This window comes from Ranitomeya variabilis, chromosome 4, assembly GCF_051348905.1.
Source record: "Ranitomeya variabilis isolate aRanVar5 chromosome 4, aRanVar5.hap1, whole genome shotgun sequence".
Classification (NCBI taxonomy): domain Eukaryota; kingdom Metazoa; phylum Chordata; class Amphibia; order Anura; family Dendrobatidae; genus Ranitomeya; species Ranitomeya variabilis.
The window spans coordinates 769,832,350-769,855,590 of NC_135235.1; the positions used below are offsets into that span (position 1 = coordinate 769,832,350).

At 45.8% G+C, this 23,241-nt stretch overlaps 1 protein-coding gene across 1 annotated transcript in view; it reads left to right on the forward strand.

Moving 5' to 3' along the window:
- Positions 1-23,241, forward strand: part of LOC143769388 (uncharacterized) — an 80,545-nt gene that overhangs the window by 38,259 nt on the left and 19,045 nt on the right. The window contains exons 2-6 of the mRNA XM_077257860.1: positions 13,465-13,614; positions 13,744-13,923; positions 14,007-14,130; positions 14,614-14,711; positions 16,011-16,101. Of these exons, the coding sequence (XP_077113975.1) occupies positions 13,537-13,614; positions 13,744-13,923; positions 14,007-14,130; positions 14,614-14,711; positions 16,011-16,101 (571 nt within the window). The 5' untranslated portion in view covers positions 13,465-13,536. The remainder of the gene's footprint in view (positions 1-13,464; positions 13,615-13,743; positions 13,924-14,006; positions 14,131-14,613; positions 14,712-16,010; positions 16,102-23,241) is intronic.

The window sequence follows — 23,241 nt, forward strand, 5'->3', positions numbered from 1 at the left end:
ACTGCGTTTAATACGCCCGAAGGCCATTTTGAATACCTTGTGATGCCATTCGGGCTCTCTAATGCTCCATCTGTGTTTCAGTCCTTCATGCATGATATCTTTCGGAATTATCTTGATAAATTCATGATTGTATATTTGGATGATGTTTTGATTTTTTCCGATGATTGGGAGTCTCATGTGAAACAGGTCAGGATGGTATTTCAGATCCTTCGTGATAATGCTCTATTTGTGAAGGGGTCAAAGTGCCTCTTTGGAGAGCAGAAGGTTTCTTTTTTGGGTTTCATTTTTTCTCCCTCATTTATAGAAATGGATCCGGTTAAGGTTCAGGCCACACATGATTGGATTCAGCCCACATCCGTGAAGAGCTTTCAGAAATTTTTGGGCTTTGCTAATTTTTATCGCCGTTTCATTGCCAACTTCTCCAGTGTGGTTAAACCCCTGACAGATTTGACGAAGAAAGGCGCTGATGTGACGAATTGGTCCTCAGCGGCTGTTTCTGCCTTTCAGGAACTTATACGCCGATTTACTTCTGCCCCTGTGTTGCGTCAGCCGGATGTTTCTCTTCCATTTCAGGCTGAGGTTGACGCTTCTGAGATTGGGGCAGGGGCCGTTTTGTCTCAGAGGAATTCTGATGGTTCCTTGATGAAACCGTGTGCCTTCTTTTCTCGAAAGTTTTCGCCTGCGGAACGCAATTATGATGTCGGCAATCGAGAGTTGTTGGCTATGAAGTGGGCATTTGAGGAGTGGTGACATTGGCTTGAGGGGGCCAAGCACCGTATTGTGGTCTTGACCGATCATAAGAATCTGAATTTACCTCGAGTCTGCCAAACGGCTGAATCCTAGACAGGCTCGATGGTCCCTGTTTTTCTCCCGTTTTGATTTTGTGGTCTCGTATCTTCCGGGTTCTAAGAATGTTAAGGCTGATGCCCTCTCTTGGAGCTTTTTGCCTGATTCTCCTGGGGTCCTTGAGCCGGTTGGCATTCTGAAGGAAAGGGTGATTCTTTCTGCCATCTCCCCTGATTTACGACGGGTTCTTCAGGAATTTCAGGCTGATAAACCTGACCGCTGTCCAGTGAGGAAACTGTTTGTTCCTGATAGATGGATTAGTAAAGTTATTTCTGAGGTTCATTGTTCTGTGTTGGCTGGCCATCCTGGGCTTTTTGGTACCAGAGATTTGGTTGGTAGGTCCTTTTGGTGGCCTTCTTTGTCACGAGATGTGCGTTCTTTTGTGCAGTCCTGTGGGACTTGTGCGTGGGCCAAGCCTTGCTGTTCCCGCGCTAGTGGGTTGCTTTTGCCTTTGCCGGTCCCTGAGAGGCCTTGGACGCATATTTCTATGGATTTTATTTCAGATCTTCCGGTTTCCCAGAGGATGGCGGTTATCTGGGTGGTTTGTGACCGGTTTTCTAAGATGGTTCATTTGGTACCTTTGCCTAAATTGCCTTCCTCTTCTGATTTGGTTCCGTTGTTTTTTCAGCATGTGGTTCGTTTGTATGGCATTCCGGAGAATATTGTGTCCGATAGAGGTTCCCAGTTTGTTTCTAGGTTTTGGCGGGCCTTTTGTGCTAGGCTGGGCATTGATTTGTCTTTTTCTTCCGCATTTCATCCTCAGACAAATGGCCAAACCGAGCGAACTAATCAGACTTTGGAAACTTATTTGAGATGCTTTGTGTCTGCTGATCAGGATGATTGGGTGGCTTTCTTGCCATTGGCCGAGTTTGCCCTTAATAATCGGGCTAGTTCTGCTACTTGGGTTTCGTCCTTCTTTTGTAATTCTGGTTTTCATCCTCGTTTTTCTTCGGGGCAGGTTGAGCCTTCTGATTGTCCTGGGGTAGATTCTGTGGTTGACAGGTTGCAGCAAATTTGGGCTCATGTGGTGGACAATTTGGTGTTGTCACAGGAGGAGGCTCAGCGTTTTCCTAACCGTCGTCGGTTTGTTGGTTCCCGGCTTCGGGTTGGAGATTTGGTCTGGTTGTTTTCCCGTCATGTTCCTATGAAGGTTTCTTCTCCTAAGTTCAAGCCTCGGTATATTGGTCCTTATAGGATTTCTGAGATTATCAATCCAGTGTCTTTTCGTTTGGCCCTTCCAGCCTCTTTTTCCATCCATAATGTTTTTCATAGATCTTTGTTGCGGAAATATGTGGTGCCCGTTGTTCCCTCTGTTGATCTTCTGTTATGATCCTTAGTGGCTGAGGATCACAGAACTGACCAGCTAAGTAACAGAACATAGGACGAGCTCTAGGGAGGTGGTAACTGGACTGACCGCAATCCTGATCCTAACCGCACACACTAAAGGTAGCCGGTGAACGTGCCTAGAATTCTTAGACGTCTCGACACAGCCTGAGAAACTAGCTACCCCTAGAGAGAAAGCAAAGACCTCACTTGCCTCAGAGAAATAACCCCAAAGATATAAAAAGCCCCCCACAAATAATAACGGTGAGGTAAGGGGAAAATAAAAACGTAGAAATGAAACAGATTTAGCAAATGAGGCCCGCTAATCACTAGATAGCAGAAGACAGATAGGAAGCTGTGCGGTCAGTAAAAAACCCTATACAAAAATATCCACGCTGAGAGTTCAAGAACCCCCACACCAACTAACAGTGTGAGGGGAGAAACTCAGCCCCCTAGAGCCACCAGCAAGCGAGGAAATCACATATTAGCAAGCTGGACAGAACTCATCATAAACAAAGAAACATATTGAACACTGATGAGCAAAAAATGAACAAACAGAAACTTAGCTTCTCATGGAGAGACTGATAACGAATGTAGTCAGGAGAGATCAGAAGAGCACTGAATACATCGACAGCAGGCAACAACTGAAGGTCCAGGTGAGCTAAATAGGGAACCAACTAGCAGATGACGAGACATCTGATCCCAGCCAAAGACCCGCAGAATGACAAAAAGAGCCACCAGAGGGAGCCCAAAGACAGCACTCACACAGTACCACTTGTGACCACAAGAGGGAGCCCAAGAATAGAGTTCACAACAGTACCCCCCCTTGAGGAGGGGTCACCGAACCCTCATCAAAACTCCCAGGGCGATCAGGATGAGCCACATTGGAGGCATGAACCAAATCGGCCGCATGAACAACAGAGGCGACATCCCAGGAATTATCCTCCTGACCATAGCCCTTCCACTTAACCAAATACTGAAGCTTCCGTCTAGAAATACGAGAATCCAAGATCTTCTCCACCACGTACTCCAATTCTCCCTCAACCAGCACCGGAGCAGGAGGCTCAACAGAAGGAACCACAGGCACCACATACCTCCGCAACAGAGACCTATGGAACATATTATGAATGGCAAACGATGCTGGGAGGTCCAAACGAAATGACACAGGGTTAAGGATTTCCAAAATCTTATAAGGACCGATGAAACGAGGCTTGAACTTAGGAGAGGAGACCTTCATAGGAACATAACGAGAAGACAGCCATACCAAATCCCCAACAAGAAGTCGGGGACCCACACAGCTACAACGGTTGGCAAAGCGCTGAGCCTTCTCCTGCAACAACTTCAAATTGTCCACCACATGGTTCCAAATCTGCTGCAACCTATCCACCACAGAATCCACCCCAGGGCAGTCAGAAGGCTCAACCTGACCCGAGGAAAAACGAGGATGAAAACCAGAATTACAAAAAAAAGGCGAAACCAAAGTAGCAGAACTGGCCCGATTATTAAGGGCAAACTCGGCCAATGGCAAAAAAGTAACCCAATCATCCTGATCAGCAGAAACAAAACATCTTAAATAAGTTTCCAAGGTCTGATTAGTTCGCTCAGTTTGGCCATTCGTCTGAGGATGGAAGGCCGACGAAAAAGACAAATCAATGCCCATCTTAGCACAAAAGGTCCGCCAAAATCTGGACACAAACTGGGATCCTCTGTCAGACACAATGTTTTCAGGAATACCGTGCAAACGAACCACATTCTGAAAAAACAGAGGAACCAAATCGGAGGAGGAAGGCAACTTAGGCAAGGGCACCAAATGGACCATTTTAGAAAAACGATCACACACCACCCAGATGACAGACATTCTCTGAGAGACTGGAAGATCCGAAATAAAATCCATGGAAATATGCGTCCAAGGCCTCTTCGGGACAGGCAAAGGCAAAAGCAATCCACTGGCACGAGAACAGCAAGGCTTAGCCCGAGCACAAATCCCACAGGACTGCACAAAGGAACGCACATCCCGCGACAAGGAAGGCCACCAGAAGGACCTAGCCACCAAATCTCTGGTACCAAAAATCCCAGGATGACCCGCCAACACCGAAGAATGAACCTCGGAAATAACTCTGCTGGTCCATCTATCTGGGACAAACAGTCTCTCTGGTGGACAACGGTCAGGTCTATCCGCCTGAAATTCCTGCAGCACTCGTCGCAAATCTGGGGAAATGGCAGACAAAATCACTCCCTCTCTGAGGATACCAGCCGGCTCTGAAACTCCCGGAGAGTCAGGCACAAAACTCCTAGAAAGAGCATCAGCCTTCACGTTCTTCGAACCAGGCAGGTACGAGACCACGAAATCGAAACGGGAGAAAAAAAACGACCAACGAGCCTGTCTAGGATTCAGCCGCTTGGCAGACTCGAGATAAATCAGATTTTTGTGATCAGTCAAGACCACCACACGATGCTTAGCCAATGTCGCCACTCCTCAAATGCCCACTTCATTGCCAACAACTCCCGATTACCAACATCATAATTCCGCTCGGCAGGCGAAAACTTTCTTGAAAAGAAAGCACAAGGCTTCATCACAGAGCCATCAGAGCTTCTCTGCAACAAAACAGCCCCTGCTCCAATCTCAGAAGCATCAACCTCGACCTGAAAAGGAAGAGAGATATCTGGCTGACATAAGACTGGAGCCGAAGAAAACCGGCGCTTCAGCTCCCGAAAGGCCTCCACGGCCGCAGGAGACCAATTAGTCACATCAGAACCCTTCTTGGTCAATCCGTCAAGGGCTTAACCACGCCAGAAAAATTAGCGATGAAGCGACGGTAAAAATTAGCAAAACCCAAGAACTTCTGAAGGCTCTTAACAGATGTAGGCTGAGTCCAGTCATGAATAGCCTGGACCTTGACTGGGTCCATCTCAATAGTAGAAGGAGAAAAAATAAAACCCAAAAAGGAAACCTTCTGGACTCCGAAGAGACATTTTGAGCCCTTCACAAATAAGGCATTGGCACGCAGGACCCGAAATACCATCCTGACCTGCTTCACATGGGACTCCCAATCATCAGAAAAGACCAAAATATCATCCAGATACACAATCATAAATTTATCCAGATATTCTCGGAAGATGTCATGCATGAAGGACTGAAACACAGAAGGAGCATTAGAAAGTCCAAAAGGCATCACCAAGTACTCAAAATGGCCTTCGGGCGTATTAAATGCAGTTTTCCATTCATCACCCTGCTTAATACGCACTAGGTTATACGCACCACGAAGATCTATCTTGGTGAACCAACTGGACCCCTTAATCCGAGCAAACAGATCAGACAATAATGGCAAAGGATACTGAAATTTGATCGTGATTTTATTTAGAAGACGATAATCTATACAAGGTCTCAGAGAACCATCCTTCTTGGTCACAAAACAGAATCCTGCACCAAGAGGGGAGGAGGACGGGCATATATGTCCCTTCTCCAAAGACTCCTTTATATAACTCCGCATAGCGGCATGCTCTGGTACAGACAAATTAAAAAGTCGTCCCTTAGGGAACTTACTACCAGGAATCAAATTTATAGCACAATCACACTCCCTATGAGGAGGTAGGGCACTGGATCTAGGCTCATCAAATACATCCCGGTAGTCCGACAAAAACTCAGGGACTTCAGAAGGAGTGGAAGAAGCAATCGACACCAAAGGAGCGTCGCCATGAACTCCCTGGCAACCCCAGCTTGACACAGACATAGCTATCGAATCCAAGACTGGATTATGAACCTGCAGCCATGGCAGACCCAACACGACAACATCATGCAAATTATGTAGCACAAGAAAGCGAATCACCTCCTGATGTACAGGAGTCGTGCACATGGTCACTTGAGTCCAGTACTGAGGTTTATTCTTAGCCAATGGTGTAGCATCAATTCCCCTTAGTGGAATAGGGAATTTTAAAGGCTCCGAGATAAAACCACAGCGCCTGGCAAATGACAAATCCATCAGATTCAGGGCAGCACCTGAATCTACAAAAGCCATAACCGAGTAGGATGACAAAGAGCAAATTAGAGTAACAGACAAAATGAATTTGGACTGTATAGTACCAACGGTGACAGATTTAGCGATTTTTTTTTAAGCACTTAGAGCATGCTGAGATAACATGAGCAGAATCACCACAGTAAAAGCACAACCCATTTTGACGTCTATGATTTTGCCGTTCAATTCTGGTCAGAATTCTGTCACATTGCATAGACTCAGGTTTCTGTTCAGAAAGCACCGCCAGATGGTGCGCAGGTTTGTGCTCACGCAAACGCCTATCAATCTGAATGGCCAAAGCCATTGGCTCATTCAGACCTGCAGGCGTGGGGAATCCCACCATAACATTCTTAATGGCTTCAGAAAGACCTTTTCTGAAATTTGCAGCCAGAGCACACTCATTCCATTGAGTAAGCACCAACCACTTCCTAAATTTTTGACAATACACCTCTGCTTCATCCTGACCCTGAGAGAGGGCCAGCAAAGCCTTTTCTGCCTTGTTCTCATGATTAGGTTCCCCATAAAGCAATCCAAGCGCCAGAAAAAACGCATCCACATTCAGCAATGCAGGGTCTCCTGGCGCCAGGGAGAATGGCCAATCTTGAGGGTCACCACGTAATAAGGAGATAACAATTTTAACTTGCTGAGCGGAATCACCAGAGGAACGAGGTCTCAACGAAAGAAATAATTTACAATTATTCTTAAAATTCAGAAACCTAGATCTATCTCCAAAAAACAACTCAGGAATAGGAATTTTTGGCTCTGACATAGGACTGTGAACAACAAAATCCTGAATGCTTTGCACCCTTGCAGCAAGATGATCCATACTAGAAGTCAGACTCTGAATATCCATGTCTGCAGCTGAACTCAGAGCCACCCAGAGATTAAGGGGAAGAGAGAAGCTGGACAAACTGCAGCAAAGGAAAAAAAAAATGCACTCAGGACTTCTCCTATCCCGCTTCTGCGATGCATTAAACACTTTAGGGCCTGCTGTACTGTTATGATCCTTAGTGGCTGAGGATCACAGAACTGACCAGCTAAGTAACAGAACATAGGACGAGCTCTAGGGAGGTGGTAACTGGACTGACCGCAATCCTGATCCTAACCGCACACACTAAAGGTAGCCGGTGAACGTGCCTAGAATTCTTAGACGTCTCGACACAGCCTGAGAAACTAGCTACCCCTAGAGAGAAAGCAAAGACCTCACTTGCCTCAGAGAAATAACCCCAAAGATATAAAAAGCCCCCCACAAATAATAACAGTGAGGTAAGGGGAAAATACAAACGTAGAAATGAAACAGATTTAGCAAATGAGGCCCGCTAATCACTAGATAGCAGAAGACAGATAGGAAGCTGTGCGGTCAGTAAAAAACCCTATACAAAAATATCCACGCTGAGAGTTCAAGAACCCTCACACCAACTAACGGTGTGAGGGGAGAAACTCAGCCCCCTAGAGCCACCAGCAAGCGAGGAAATCACATATTAGCAAGCTGGACAGAACTCATCATAAACAAAGAAACATATTGAACACTGATGAGCAAAAAATGAACAAACAGAAACTTAGCTTCTCATGGAGAGACTGATGACGAATGTAGTCAGGAGAGATCAGAAGAGCACTGAATACATCGACAGCAGGCAACAACTGAAGGTTCAGGTGAGCTAAATAGGGAACCAACTAGCAGATGATGAGACAGCTGATCCCAGCCAAAGACCCGCAGAATGACAAAAAGAGCCACCAGAGGGAGCCCAAAGACAGCACTCACACAGTACCACTTGTGACCACAAGAGGGAGCCCAAGAACAGAGTTCACAACAATCCTCCTGCCCCGGTGTCGATTGATGGGGAGTTGGAGTATGTGGTTGAGAAGATTTTGGATTCTCGTTTTTCGAGGCGGAAGCTTCAGTATTTTGTTAAGTGGAAGGGTTATGGCCAGGAGGATAATTCTTGGGTTGTGGCCTCCGATGTTCATGCTGACGATTTGGTTCGTGCCTTTCATTTGGCTCATCCTGATCGGCCTGGGGGCTCTGGTGAGGGTTCGGTGACCCCTCCTCAAGGGGGGGGACTGTTGTGAATTCTGCTCTTGGGCTCCCTCCGGTGGTTATAAGTGGTAGAGCTGCTGTCTTTGGATCATCAGGTGTCTCCACTTATTACAATTCTGACTGGGCTATTTAGTCTGGCTTGACCCTTTAGTCAGTGCCAGTTGTCCATTGTTCCTGGAGGATTCACATCCCTGCTTGGTCTCTCCTGCTTGCTGTTTATTTCAACAAAGATAAGTTCTGGCTTTGTTTTCTGCAGTCCACATGCTGTGGGCCTATAGTTCAGTACATTTCCTTGTTTTGTCTTGTCCAGCTTGGTCTGTATAAGGATTTGTTCAGCCAAGCTGGTATCTCTGGAGATGCAGATATACCCTCCATATCTTTAGTTAGATGTGGAGATTTTTGTATTTTCTGTGGTGGATATTTTCTAGTGTTTAATACTGACCGCATAGTACTCTGTCCTATCCTTTCTATTTAGTTAGACCGGCCTCCTTTGCTAAATCCTGATTTCAGTCTGCGTATGTTTTTTCCCTCTCCTCTCACAGTCAATATTTGTGGGGGGCTGTCTATCCTTTGGGGATTTTCTCTGAGGCAAGATAGTTTTCCGTTTCTATCTCTAGGGGTATTTAGTCCTCCGGCTGTGACGAGGTGTCTAGGGAGTGTCAGGTACATCCCACGGCTACTTCTAGTTGCGGTGTTAAGATCAGGGTCTACGGTCAGTACAGGTACCACCTTCTCTAGAGTACGTCTCATGCTGCTCCTAGGCCACCAGATCATAAGTGCATCACTGAGAGGTTACCTTAGGACAAAGTCTCACTTTATGGCAATTGCTGCGTGGGAAAATTTCTCACACAGCAATGCCAAAAGTGAGACTAGGGACTATATTTTTTACAGTGGCGGAGGAATACAGTGTGGAAGGATACCTTCCTCTCGTCATTGTGTTCCTGGAGATCCTAGAGAGCGGTCACATCAGCTGATGCTGCCGTTCTCCACGGGAGATCGTCGTGGGACACTCGTGGATTTCTGCGGACAGGGAGTATATTGGTTCTTTTTATTTTAATCTTTGTTACAGATGACACTGGCTTCGGGGAACAAAGTGACAAGTGATGGCAAGTATGCACTCTGTTATATGTACTGTATGTCTGTATGCATGTGTAGCGCCCCCACCACCGCAGGGCCGAGGGGTACCCGGTACTGGGCCTCTGAGTCTCTGCTCTGGGGTTGTCACGGTGGCTAGGCCCGGTCCGTGACCCTGCTGAGGGGCGTACAATAAAGGTGGAGGTATGGGATGATGTTATGGTGCGGTGCAGGTCGCAGTAAATAACAAAGACACCAGGTTGCAGTCTCTTTACCTCTTTACTGAAGGCTTCTGGATCCTCAGTCCGGAATACGGTTAACCGGGCTGCGCAAGTCCAGCCGGTCCGATGGCACCTTCAGAGTTCCCTTTGCAGGTGGAAATCTGTGCCTACCTTCTAGCGCTTGTGTGTTGTAGTCCTCCCCTGCTGTGCTTACGGGATAGTCCCCACAACTGTTGTGTCTGTTTCTCGTGTTCCCTCACAACTCGATTCTGATGTTCTTCTTCGCCCGCCAGATGATATGGCTAAGACGCACCCGTATGACGGGGAGGCTCGGAGGTCTTCCGGGACCCTAGAGTCGCCCCTCTCCTGTTGTTGCCCTCCCTGTGTCTTCCTAGGTGATTTGAGTGAGACAGCCCGCCTATAACTGACTGTCCTGCCGTAGGTTTGAAGTTAGGCCTGGAGCTCTATACTTCCTCGGCGTTCTGGCCACCGGTTGCGCGCCTCAGTAGGATGTTGCCTCGTCTTACAGCACGACTCCTACTGGTATTCTCCTTGTTGCGTTGATCTCGTTTCTCACTCAGCACAATAAACCTCGCTTCTTGTCCTTTCTTAGGGCACCGCCGCGATCAGGTGCAGGCGCGGTCCCGTAACGTTCTCTCAGTTCGCTAGGCCTCTGTCAGGATCCCACCCCTGACAAGGACCCCCCTGAGTCTCTCCCCGCAACACCTCCTGCCACTGGATGTTGCCTGTTCGATCCCCAGTCAGCTTTCTGTCTAACTTCCTATCCAACCCCCAGTTTTACCAGACTGTGAGGAGTGGCCTAATACATAGCACCCTTAGCTCCCCCTGGAGGCCAGACTGTGAAGTGTATTGGTGTCTGTGATACCTGGTCAGGTGAACTCCTTCAGTGTCATCAGACGTACCACAGCCCCCCTTAGCGACGGAGCATCAGTACTGCAACGACCAGGACTCTGGGGCGCTGCACATGTATTGTATGTAATGTATGAATGTATTGTATGTAGTATGTATGTAGTATGTATGTAGTATTTTTTTTTTTTTTTTACATTCAGCACATTAGCCGGATGATGGGACTACTAATGTCCCATCATTGGCTAATTTGTCAATCACTGTCACAGGCATCGTCCGATGGGACTTGTAGTTCCATCGGACGATGCCTGCACACACGCACAGAGCCCCGGCAGGCCGCACAGAGCCCCGGCAGGCCGCACAGAGCCCCGGCAGGCCGCACAGAGCCCCGGCAGCCCGCACAGAGCCCCGACATGCTGCACAGAGCCCCAGCACACCGCACAGAGCCCCAGCAGGCACGCACAGAGCCCCGGCAGGCACGCACAGAGCCCCGGCAGGCACGCACAGAGCCCCGGCAGGCACATACAGAGCCCCAGCAGGCACGCACAGACCCCCGGCAGTCTGCACAGACCCCCGAGATGCCCGTACAAATCCCCGGCAGGCCCACAAAGACCCCACCCGCACACACAGACATGCACAGTGTCTGCCCACGCACCGCCCACACTCTTCCCTCCTCAGGAACAGGATGTAGAAGGACAGAAAGGGCTTATTTACATTCCGATATTTGTGTCCCATTGACTTGCATTGGTATCGGTATCGGCGATATCCGATATTTTTTGAATATCGGCCGATCCAATCCGATACTTCTTGATATCGGAAGGTATCGCTCAACACTATAGATTAGGCAATACAACACAACCCATTACACCACAAAAAATACTTACGTTCTCTGGGCAAGGACCGGTCTCAAAAATGCAAGGATGAGGTAATATTTATATTTGTGGATCCTTGCTCCAGAACCACTAGGAAGCCGGCTCTCAGGAGTTTCTCTCATCACACACACTTGTGTGATCCTGGCCAAGGTCACTGCTGCAGCACACCGCATTGCAATACTTACAAAATGCATTTCGGACCCGTGTCGGGGCATTGTCCCAGCCATCCCACATCGCTTTGGCTACCTCATTCCATAGCCGCCAGATCGTCACGTTGTCCGAGTGCTGCAGAACTTGGGTGTCCCACAATGGGACTCGCTCATGGACCAGGGAGATGAGGATATCATTGTCAATGAGTCCTCATCCCGTTCAAGAACCTAAAAAATAAAGACATTAATGTTAGAAACATTAACATAAGGAAAAGGAAGAAAACAACAGAGACAGAAAACTGGCATGAATATTCAAAGTCAAGAAAAAAAAGGAGTCAATAAGAAAAAGGTAAAGAAAGAGGAAAGTAAAGAAATGAACATTCAAGAATAGTAAAGTCAGGATACAATAAGCAGTCAGCCAGGTATACTTACACGCTGCCGCCTTGCCACCCGACCGTCTCCACGCTGCTCCTGCTCAGTCTCTACCGCAGTGGAAGAACTGCTCTAAAAAATGAAAAAAAAAAACTTTGTCACATGTGTAGATGTGACAGAGAATACTTACCAATCTGAGGAGGTGAGTACTCACTTCACTGACATGTTCGACTTGTGTAGGCCCAGGACGTTGCTCCTCCTCAGAAGAAGATGACGACATTCTGATGCATGCAGAATCAGAAAAAAAACAGAAATTAGGACATATAGAGACAGAAAATAGAAAATAAAGATATTGGCTTTGATGCATTGTTCAGAGTGTTGATTCCTCCCAGTTTCTTTCCTGCATCTGTCTGCTCTTGTTCCCAGTCTGCTGAGTTGTGGACTGCAAATGCCCACTCCCTCCTTTTATCAGTGTGTATGTGGCTAATCCGTGTCTAGACAGGTTTTCCTGTGGTACAACGCATGCGTTCACAAACGCATGCAAACTCATATGCTTGCGAACGCATGCGTTCACATAGACCATAATGCGTTTTTTTGCCGCATTCCTTCCGACAACCGCATAGGTTTCGAGGCAGCAAATTGACGCCTCTGAAATTACTACATGTAGCGTTTACGAAACGATGCATGCGTCGTCCAACGTGGCAACACGCTACCGATCGCAGTCACCTGCGTCCCTAATGTTAAAGATAGGAATACACGACGCATGCGGAAAATTGCGGCACAAACGCTGCGGACACAACCGCAAATGTAAAACCAGCCTTAGATGTCATGTTCTCTTTTCACAGCAGCAAGTGGTCAATCTGCCAGGGTTTTTGTTGAAGCCTCATCTGTGCCATCCCTGCGGTGCACATCTATGTTCTGGTGCACAAAAAGATTAATTTATTTTTAATAAATGTTTAACATGTTAAAAATTATAAAATGTGTCTTCTGCTTTTTTCATGTTTTTTTTCTTTTTCAAAGAATTGTTGGGGGCAATTTTCTTTAGAAACATTTTAATATCTGTTTTTTTCTGCTGTTTTTCTTGTAATATCGGAAAGCCTAAGGCCAGAAATAAACCCCATAAATCACTGTACATGGAGACTTTGGGATCAGATCATTTCTGTCCGCGTTGATTGTGGAAACAAAAAATATTTTCTAAAAGCCTCAAACTTCTGTGTGTGAATCAGAGCTGAGATCTAACATGATAGAAGATTACAGTGCGGGGAAGACGGGAAACCTTCATATAGACGGCCGGTGGTGATGGAGTCAGTGACCGACTCTGGCCAAATATGTTTCTAGAGCTGTAGTAGAAGGTGAAGATGTCGTCCTCATCATGAAGTAGTTATTTCTCATGTCGCGTGTAATGAATATCTCCTGCAGTATTGCTAATGCTGATTCCAGGGTCGGTAAATGAGACGAGAATTAGCGTTATGGAAGATGAGTCTATGAGAAACGTATTCAGCTGCCGACTCCGAGGAAGAAACTGCTTGTTGTCTGTGGCCTAAATATATAGGATTTATTAGTAGATGTAAAGAAGGAAACTAAATACTGTAAAATAATAAATCTCCTCATATGTTTCCCTTATTATCTCCAGTAATTGTATTATTACAGGATTCTTATGATGTTACATCGGCTCATCTTCTCATTCAGGTCTCTACAATATCGTATCCTCTCAGTGAAGATCTTCTACAAAAGACAATTTTCCTGATTTACCCATCACAGATGGATATGGACAGAGACAAGATGGTGGAGAGGATATTACACCTCACCCTAGAGATCCTCTTCCGGCTTACTGGAGAGGTGAGAGATTCTGATGACGTCACATTACATCATTCTTATCTATGGGAATAACAGATGGACAGAACTGGAGAGGTGAGGACTCTGGAAATGTCTGTAGTGAGATTTATTAATGTGTCTGTCCATTACCAGGATTACACAGTGGTGAAGAAGACCTCTAGTGAGCGCTGTCAGGACCCTGTGTCTGAGGGATGGGGAAGACCCCTGAGCCCAATCACGGGGCCTCCACCTCACCTCCTGATCCGTGAGGACATCAATGACCAGAAGATCCTAGAACTCGCCTACAAGATGATTGAGCTGCTGACTGGAGAGGTGACACTGCTGGGAATGCTGGGACATTATACAGTAACACTATGAAGGGATCGGGGGGATGACGGTATCATTGTATGTGTCAGGTTCCTATAAGGTGTCAGGATGTCGCTGTCTATTTCTCCATGGAGGAGTGGGAGTATTTAGAAGGACACAGAGATCTGTACAAGAACGTCATAATGGAGGTTCCCCAGCCCCTCACATCTCCAGGTAATAGACAGGACAAAATACACACGGCCTATAATTATCTGTCATACCAAAAGAAAAAGGAGACAGCACCGCTAATATTACTGGGTCTATGCGCCGCAGGTGTAATGTGCAATTGCAAGCTGTACCTCAGGATTCTGACATAGTGATGAATTCCATGGATGAGAAAAAAGTGGATAGCACTCACCGATCCTTTAAAATTCCATTCTTTATTCAGCAACGATTAAAAAATCATCATGGTTGGAAGAGTGAGAACAGCATTGACCCATAGAAGCACTGTAATAGCGCGAAACGGCCGTTGTCAGCATCTGCAACTACACACTCCTGTTCTCACTCTCCGGGCCATGATGATTTTTTAATCGTTACTGAATAAAGAATGGAATTTTAAAGGATCGGTGAGTGCTATCCACTTTTTTCTCATCCATGGAATTCTATAATTATCTATATGTAAAGAATGAATTCACTCCCTGTATGTGTTTCCTCCAGATCTGTCCAGTAAGAGGACAACACCAGAGAGATGTCCCCGTCCTCTTCTTCCACAGGACTGTAAACAAGAAGATCCCAGTGCTCCTCAGGACCATCAGGTAGATGGAGAGAAGGTGTCAGGAGATCTCCCCTATGATGTGTAGACGTCGGTGAAGGTCTTGTGCTCAGTCTTGTTTTATCCACCAGTATTACCGTATTTTTCGGACTATAAGACGCACCGGACCATAAGACACACCCCAAATTTTCAGAATAAAAATAAGGAAAAAAAAAATGTTTCAAATGGGGGTACGTCTTACAGTCCGAATTCAGCTTACCAGTGAAGGGATCGGCACAGGTGGAGAAGTGGTCACAGGGGTCTTTCGGTGGTCCAGGCTGGTGCGTTGGCCTCCAGGAAATCCCATCCCAGGCTGGTGCTCTGTGCTTGGGTAGAGGTGGAGGCTCTGTGCTCCGGGGCAGGGGCTGTGCTCCGGGGCAGGGGCTGTGCTCCGGGGCAGGGGCTGGGCTCCGGGGCAGTGGCTGGGCCCCGGGGCAGTGGCAGGGCCCCGGGGCAGTGGCTGGGCCCCGGAGCAGTGGCTGGGCCCCGGGGCAGTGGCTGGGCCCCGGGGCAGTAGCTGGGCCCCGGGTTAGTGGCTGGGCTCCAGGGCAGTGGCTGGGCCCCGAGGCAGTGGCTGGGCCCCGGGGCAGTGGCTGGGCTCCGAGGCAGTGGCTGGGCCCCGGGGCAGTGTCTGGGCTCCGGGCTGTGCTGCAGGCAGGGGCTGTGCTGCCGGGCTGTGGCAGCGGCTCAGTGGGGACTCCGACAGCATTTCGTCAAAACCCGGAGGCCCCAGCTCATCCGGCATGTTGCGGTGGCCTCCGAGAACATGGGCGCCGGAAAAATGGCCGCCGAGCCGGCGCACGCTCAGATTCAGATCTTGTTGCGAGATCTCGCCCCGAGATCTCGGGAGACGAGATCTCGTTGACGAGATTTGAATCTGAGCGTGCGCCATTTTCCCGGCGCCCATGTTCTCGTAGGCCACCGCAACATGCTGGATGAGCGGGGGGCCTCCGGGCTTTGACGAAATGCTGTCGGAGCCCCCACTGAGCCCAGAGAGCCGCTGCCACAGCCCCGCAGCACAGCCCCTGCCCGCAGCACAGTCACAGCTGCACCAGCATGGGAAGGGAGGCTGCATCGGGACCGCCGCCGCTGCCGCATACGGTAATTTGTAAGTATATTCCGACTACAAGACGCACCCCCATTTTCCCCTTACATTTTTGGGGAAAAAAGTGCGTCTTGTAGTCCGAAAAATACGGTATATGTTTTATACTTGTGTAATGAGAACGGTGGAGATGGCAGGATTAGAGCTGATCATAGATGTGACTTCTCCATCTGTCGGTGACTTTTATAATATTTGTTTCAGGGTGAAGATCTGACCCATATTAATACTACAGAGACATATGTGAGGGGGGATGAGTGGTGTAAAGAGGAGATTCCCACATATGACTACCCAGGTGAGTAGTAACCACTAAATGCAGAGAGGTCACAGATTCTTCTCATCACCGGCTGTGGCTGCTTTATCGGTGGTGTAGTCCGGCCGTATTACCATGATCGCCATTTTGCCTCTAGACCACAACATTCTCCTCCACCCAAAACTGTTCTAATGACTTTGGTCATTGAGAGCCCTTTTCTATAGAACTTACAACCTGGTAGATCCACCTACCCCCTGGGTTTAGGAGACGCTGTTACCTGCCCAGATCTGTGACCTATAAAGCCAAATGACAGCGTACGTAGAGTGTGCTGACAAGATAGAAAATCACGTAAAGAAAAATATTATGATGGGCCTGTAAGAGAAAGCGGAGGGTAATGATGCTGTTGGCTTCCTAGATCCCTGAGATCTTATCGGATGAATCTCCCTTCTCTCCCTTCTGTGCTGCTGAATGTGATCATATGGTCCCTACAAGACCAGGTCCAGTCTTTCTGGCCAAACTTCACTTTTATGATCGACAACATTAAATGTGCAGTGAGGCCAAGTGTGAATTTCTGGACAATAACAGAGTTTCCCTTTATCCTGACTTTTCAATTTGTATTAAAACCGACTAACTTCAAGGAGGATTGTGATAATCTACATAAACCCATCACACCGGTGCCATGATATATCTCTGAACTGTGCGTGGCTGATGGCTGTAATATACATTTATTCCTGCCTGCAGGAGATGTGTTGGCTCCAGTCCTGGTTTCATGGATTCACTCCACCTCATAAATTACATTGTTTTTGATCCTAAAAAATTCAGATTACTGCACAATCTCTCCCGAAATGGGGAGCAACATTATTTTCTCTAATCTTCTGGTCAGGATTCACAGTAGCTCCAATGGTCCACCATAAATGAATGCAACTCTGGTTTACTGCTGTGTAATCTGTATTTGTAGTTTTCAGTTAATGAGATTCTCGTGCTCTGGGGCGGGGCTTTATGTGGTGCTCTGGGGTGGGGCTGTGGATGGGGCTTTATGTGGTGCTCTGGGGTGGGGCTGTTGGCGGGACTTTGTTTGGGGCTGTGGGCGGAGCTTTATGTGCTGCTCTGTTTACATATTCATCTGTATTGGCTTATGACAGGTCGCTGACCCCTCACTGACCTGCCCCCATGTTACATAATGCATATAATAGTGTTGATATTATTGTTGATAATGCCTATAATATTGTGGCTATTGGGAGGCTTAGAAAAAAAATTACATCCAGCAAAATGACACCAGCGGCATCTGTCCAGTAGCTTCTATCTCTTACTTATAGATGCTATTGCACAGGCGCCGCAATCGACCGTATGACCTGTCATAAGCCAATACAGAGGCATATGTAATCAGAGCACCGCATAAAGCACCGCCCACAGCCCCGCCCCAGAGCACGACAATCTCATTAACTGAAAACTACAAATACAGATTAAACAACAACCACAAGACGGATTTCATCACCAGGTATCGGTGTAATCAGTATAACGGCACCGACCTGACAGTGTCTGTAGTCACTGAGCACAATCCTGCTGACAGGTTCCCTATAAGACATCTCCGCTCTGCACTATTATACACAGTTCTCTATAAATGTGTAATATTTCTTCTTGAAACTCATCTGACAGAAAATATTGGAGCTTCCGATAGTTTAGATTGTGAAGTCCCCGAGCCCCGTGCTCTAATTCCCCCAGAGAGGTTTCACCACTAGCTCCTCATTTATTACTGATGGAGACTGTTCAGTTTGAGCATTTCAGTAGATGTTATTGTCTATAGTCAGTTTTTGATTACAGTAGTGTCCACAATACTCTGATTTAACCTCTTCCTTCAGCCAGTTTTGTGTTCTTAATCAGCCCCATTTTTACAATCTGACATGTGTCACTTTATGTGGTGATAACTTTGGAATTATTCACAAAGGATAATAGAAAAAAAATGGATCTTACAAATTATTTTCCAGCTTCTCACAATACCCTACATACGATTGTACACTACTCTCTGGGCACATGGCAGTGTTCAGAAGGGAAGGAGCACCATTTAGTTGTTTGAATGCAGATCTAGCTGGAATAGTTTGCAGACACAATGTATTGGGAACACTGTTCGTTGTCAACTGGCAGCTCAAAAGATCTCCACCATGAACATGCTTGGCACTATCTTCTCTGCTTTCCATATCCCAAGGATTGCCTTGCTTATTGCCCTTTAACACCATTATATGGATCTGGACTTACACTGGGACCCCTAGGCTTGGACCATGGTGTTACCTGCTATTCTGTGGTATTAGATGGCAAGAAGAATAGTCAGGTAGCTGAGACAGAACCGGAAGGACAGAATACAGAATCAGAAGACACAAGAGTAGTCAGTAAACGGGCCATGGTCACAGCAGTAAACAAATACACAAGCCGCAAGCTGAGCACAGAGGACTGAACCAGAGGAGAACAACGCTGTTTCTGGCAGGGTCCGGCCATGTGCTTTGAGCTTTAGTAGGGTGTGGTACTTTCCATTAGGCTGAAGTAGGAGCAGATTACTCCAGCTGGACAGCAGGAACAGATCCCAGATGAGATTGGACACATCATATGCACAAGCCCTAATATGACTAAATGACAGAAAACCAGAATAGTCGAAATCCCCATAAAGTGATTCCATTTTACAAACTAATTCACTGAGGGTTATAATCTATACATATGTGGTCGAAATTGTTGGTACCCCTCGTTTAATGACAGAAAAACCGACTATGGTCACAAAAATATCTTGAATCTGAGAAAAGTAATACGAAATTTATGAAAATGAACAAATGAAAGTCAGACATTGCTTTTCAACCATGCTTCCACCAAATAAAAAAAAAATAAAACTCATGAAATAGGCCTGGACAGAAATGATGGTACCCCTGAAAATAATGTTACAAAAGGGACATGTTAAATCGCGGTGTGTCCACTAATTACCATCACAGGTGTCTACAATCTTGGAATCAGTGAGTGGCCTGTATATAGGGCTACAGATACTCACTGTGCTGTTTGGTGACATGGTGTGTATCACACTCAACATGGACCAGAAGAAGCGAAGGAAAGAGTTGTCTGAGGAGATTAGAAAGAAAATTATAGACAAACATGTTAAAGGTAAAAGATATAAGACCATCTCCAAGCAGCTTGATGTTCCTGTGACTACAGTTGCACATATGATTCAGAAATGTAAGATCCATGGGACTGTAGCCAACCTCCCTGGACGTGGTTACAGGAGGAAAATTGATGACAAATCAAACAGACAGATAATACGAATGGTAAAATAAAAGCCCAGAAAAACTTGTCATGGTTAGGACATGCTTAATGTCCTGTTCTCTCAGGGTTCAGTTTGCTGGCCCACCTTCTACTCTGTCACATGGTTCAGGTCCTGTTTGTAACCTGGTTAGTAACCCGGCATTTTGCTCAGCTCCCTTGTTGCTGTGTGCAGCTCTCCCCGCAGCAATAATTCCCGGGACATTGGACTATTCTGAAGTGCCCTTCTATGAGCCCTGACCTAAATCCTATTGAGCATCTTTGGAAAGAGCTGAAACATGGCGTCTGGAAAAGGCAACCTTCAAACACGAGACAACTGGAGCAGTTTGCTCCAGAGGAGTGGCCAAAATACCTGTCGAGAGGTGCAGAAGTCTCATTGACAGTTACAGGAATCGTTTCATTGTAGTGATTACCTCAAAATGTTGTGCAACAAAATATTAACCCTTTCGCGCCAGTGCCTGTTTTTGCCTTCGTAACCTGGCCAATTTTTTCAGTTCTGCTTCAACGAATCCTGGTGATTCTGAGATTGTTTTGTTGTGACATATTGTACTTTATGATAGTGGTAAAATTTCTTTGATATAACTTGCGTTTATTTGTTAAAAAAATGGAAATATGGCGAAAATTTAGAGAATTTTGCAATTTTGAAAATTTTAATTTTTATGCCCTTAAATCAGAGTCCTATCACACAAAATAGTTAAAAAATAACATTTCCCATATGTCTGCTTTACATCAGCGTAATTTCGGAAACACAATTTTTTTTGTTAGGAAGTTATAAGGGTTAAAAGTTAACCAGCGATTTCTCATTTTTAGAACAAAATTTACAAAACCATTTTTTAGGGCCCACTTCGCATTTAAAGTGAGTTTGGGGGGTCAGTATGACAGAAAATACCCAAAAGTGATACCATTTTAAAAACTGCACACCTTAAGGTGCTCAAAACCACATTCAGGAAGTTTATTAACTCTTCAGGTGCTTCACAGGAATGATTGGAATGTGGAAGGAAAAAAATAAACATTCTTTTCTTTCACAAAAAATTTCCTTTAGACCTAATTTTCTTTACTTTCACAAGGATAACAGGAGAAAATGGACTATTCATTTTGTTTTGAAATTTCTCCTGAGCATGCCGATACCCCATATGTGGGGGAAATCTACTGTTTGGGGACACGGCAGGGCTCGGAAGGGAAGGTGCGCCATTTAACATTTTGAATGTAAAATATATTGGAATAATTAGCGGTTGCCATGTCGCGTTTGGAGAGCCCCTGATGTGTCTAAACAGTGGACACACCCCACACATGACCCCATTTTGGAAACTAGACCCCTTAAGGAACTTATCCAGATGTGTACTGAGCACCTTGAACCCACAGGTGCTTCACAGAAGTTTATAACGTAGAGCAGTGGAAATAATAAAAAAAAAATTTTCACAAATCTTTTTAGCTCCATATTTTGCATTTTCATAAGGGTAACAGGATTAATTGCTCCATACAATTTGTTGTGCAATTTCTCCTGAGCACACCGATACCCCATATATGGGGGAATACTACTGTTTGGGCGCATGGCAGAGCTTGGAATGGAAGGAGCGCCATATTGGAGAGCAGATTTTGCTGGAATTGTTTGTGGGTGACATGTCACATTGTCAGAGCCCCTGACGTGTCTAAATAGTGGAAACCCCCAACAAGTGACCCCATTTTGGAAACTAAACCCCCCCAAAAAACTTATCTATATGTGTAGTGGGCACTTTGAATCCCAAAGTGCTAGACAGATGTTAATTATGTAGAGCTGTAAAAATAAAAAATCGTTTTTTCCACAAAAAAATCTTTTCACCCTCATTTTTTTCCAAAGGGTAACAGGTGAAATTGGACCCCAAAAGTTGTTGAGCAATTTCTACTGAGTATGCTGACATCCCATATGTGGGGGTAAACCACTGTTTTGGTGCATGGCAGAGCACGGAAGGGAAGGAGCACCATATTGAAGAGCAGATTTTGCGGGAATTGTTTGTGGGTGACATGTCACATTGTCAGAGCCCCTGAGGTGCCAGAACAGCATAAGCCCCCAAAAGTAACTGCATTTTACACAATACTTCCCTGAATGAATTCTTCTAGTAGTGCAGTGAGCATACTGACACCACAGCTGTTCCATAGAAAATTATACCATTGGGCAGTGAAGAAAAATAATTACATTTTTACCACTGAAATGTTGTTTTAAACCCAGAATTTACATTGGAAAATAGGTAGATAGGTAAATGGTCACTACACCCATAGATGAATTCGCAGAAGGGTGTCATTTCCAATTCCCAGAGGGGTATCATTTCCAAAATGGGGTCACTTCAGGGGAGATTCTTCTGTTATGGCACTTTGGAGAGCCGCTAAATGCCAGAACAACAGAATCTCCCCTGAAGTGACCCCATTTTGGAAATGACACCCCTCTGGTTATTCATCTATGGATATAGTGACCATTTTCACTACACGGATGATTTCCAGAAACAGTTAGTGGAGGTTTTAGAGCAAAAATTGCAAACATGTCATTGTAGTGCCCAATATATTGTGCCCAGCTTGTGTCTCTGGAGACATCCCCCCCCTCACCTACCCCCAGAAATTAAGTCAGCTCTACTCAGATGTGTCTCTCACTAAATAAACCAAATGCTTGAATGTTAAAGCAGTTTAAAAACGTGGTTCTGTGTGGAAGATTGTAAATCAGTCATGGAGGCATAAGACTGGCAATGATGGGCATTGTGGGCAATAATAGCGGGTATCATGCCTCATTCCTCTCTTGGAACATACACGACATCTTCTCTGGGGATCTTTCTTGTTTCAGTTGCTGGAATAAGTGCCATCAAATGTTGCTCAGTGAGTCTTCTGTCATCTTCAGATTATAAAGGATTGGGGGACAAAATTTCCAAAAACAATATTTTCAATTACTTTTTCCTGATAATCAAGGAAAGTATCTGCATTTCCTGCTTTTTTGTATGACACAAAAGAATTATATGTGGCCACCTGAAACAAATAAATGACAAACTTTTTATACCAGGTATATGATTTTTTTGATACCTGGTATGGCTGTAAAACTTAATATAATAATAATAATAATAATAATAATAATAATTTTTACTTATATAGCGCCAACATATTCCGCAGCACTTTACAATTAAGCGGGGACATGTACAAACACTCGGTACGAGTTAAGACAATTTAAACAGTGACATTAGGAGTGAGGTCCCTGCTCGCAAGCTTACAATCTACAAGGAAATGGGGCGGACACAATAGATGAAAAGTGCTCGTTATTTCAGGTCTGACAATTATAATAAATAGGGATTTTCATATAAAGCTGCATGATCCGGTCATCAGCCCGTGTGTTTAAGTGCAATAGTCAAGTATCAAGTGCAGTTATCATGTGTATGGAGGGTGTGGAGACAGATGAATAGTAGGGTGCAGATTCAGAGTAATATTTGGAAGGAGGGAACAGAGCAAAGTTAGTTTACTGAGTAGTTGATGTGGTAGGCTTGTTTGAAGAGATGGGTTTTTAAAGCGCGCTTGAATAGGTCGGGGCTAGGTATCAGTCTGATCGTCTGGGGAAGTGCATTCCAGAGAGCTGGCGCAGCACGAGAGAAGTCTTGGAGACGGAGGTGTGAGGTTCGGATTACGGGGGATGTTAGCCTTAGGTCGTTTGTAGAACGGAGGGCACGTGTAGGGCGATAGACAGAGATGAGAGAGGAGAGATATAAGGCGGTGCAGAACTGTGGAGAGCTTTGTGGGTAAGAGAGATGAGTTTATACTGGACCCTGTAGCGAATGGGTAGCCAGTGTAATGACTGGCACAAGATGGAGGCATCGGTGAAGCGGCTGGACAGAAATATGACTCTGGCTGCAGCATTCAAGATGGATTGGAGAGGAGAAA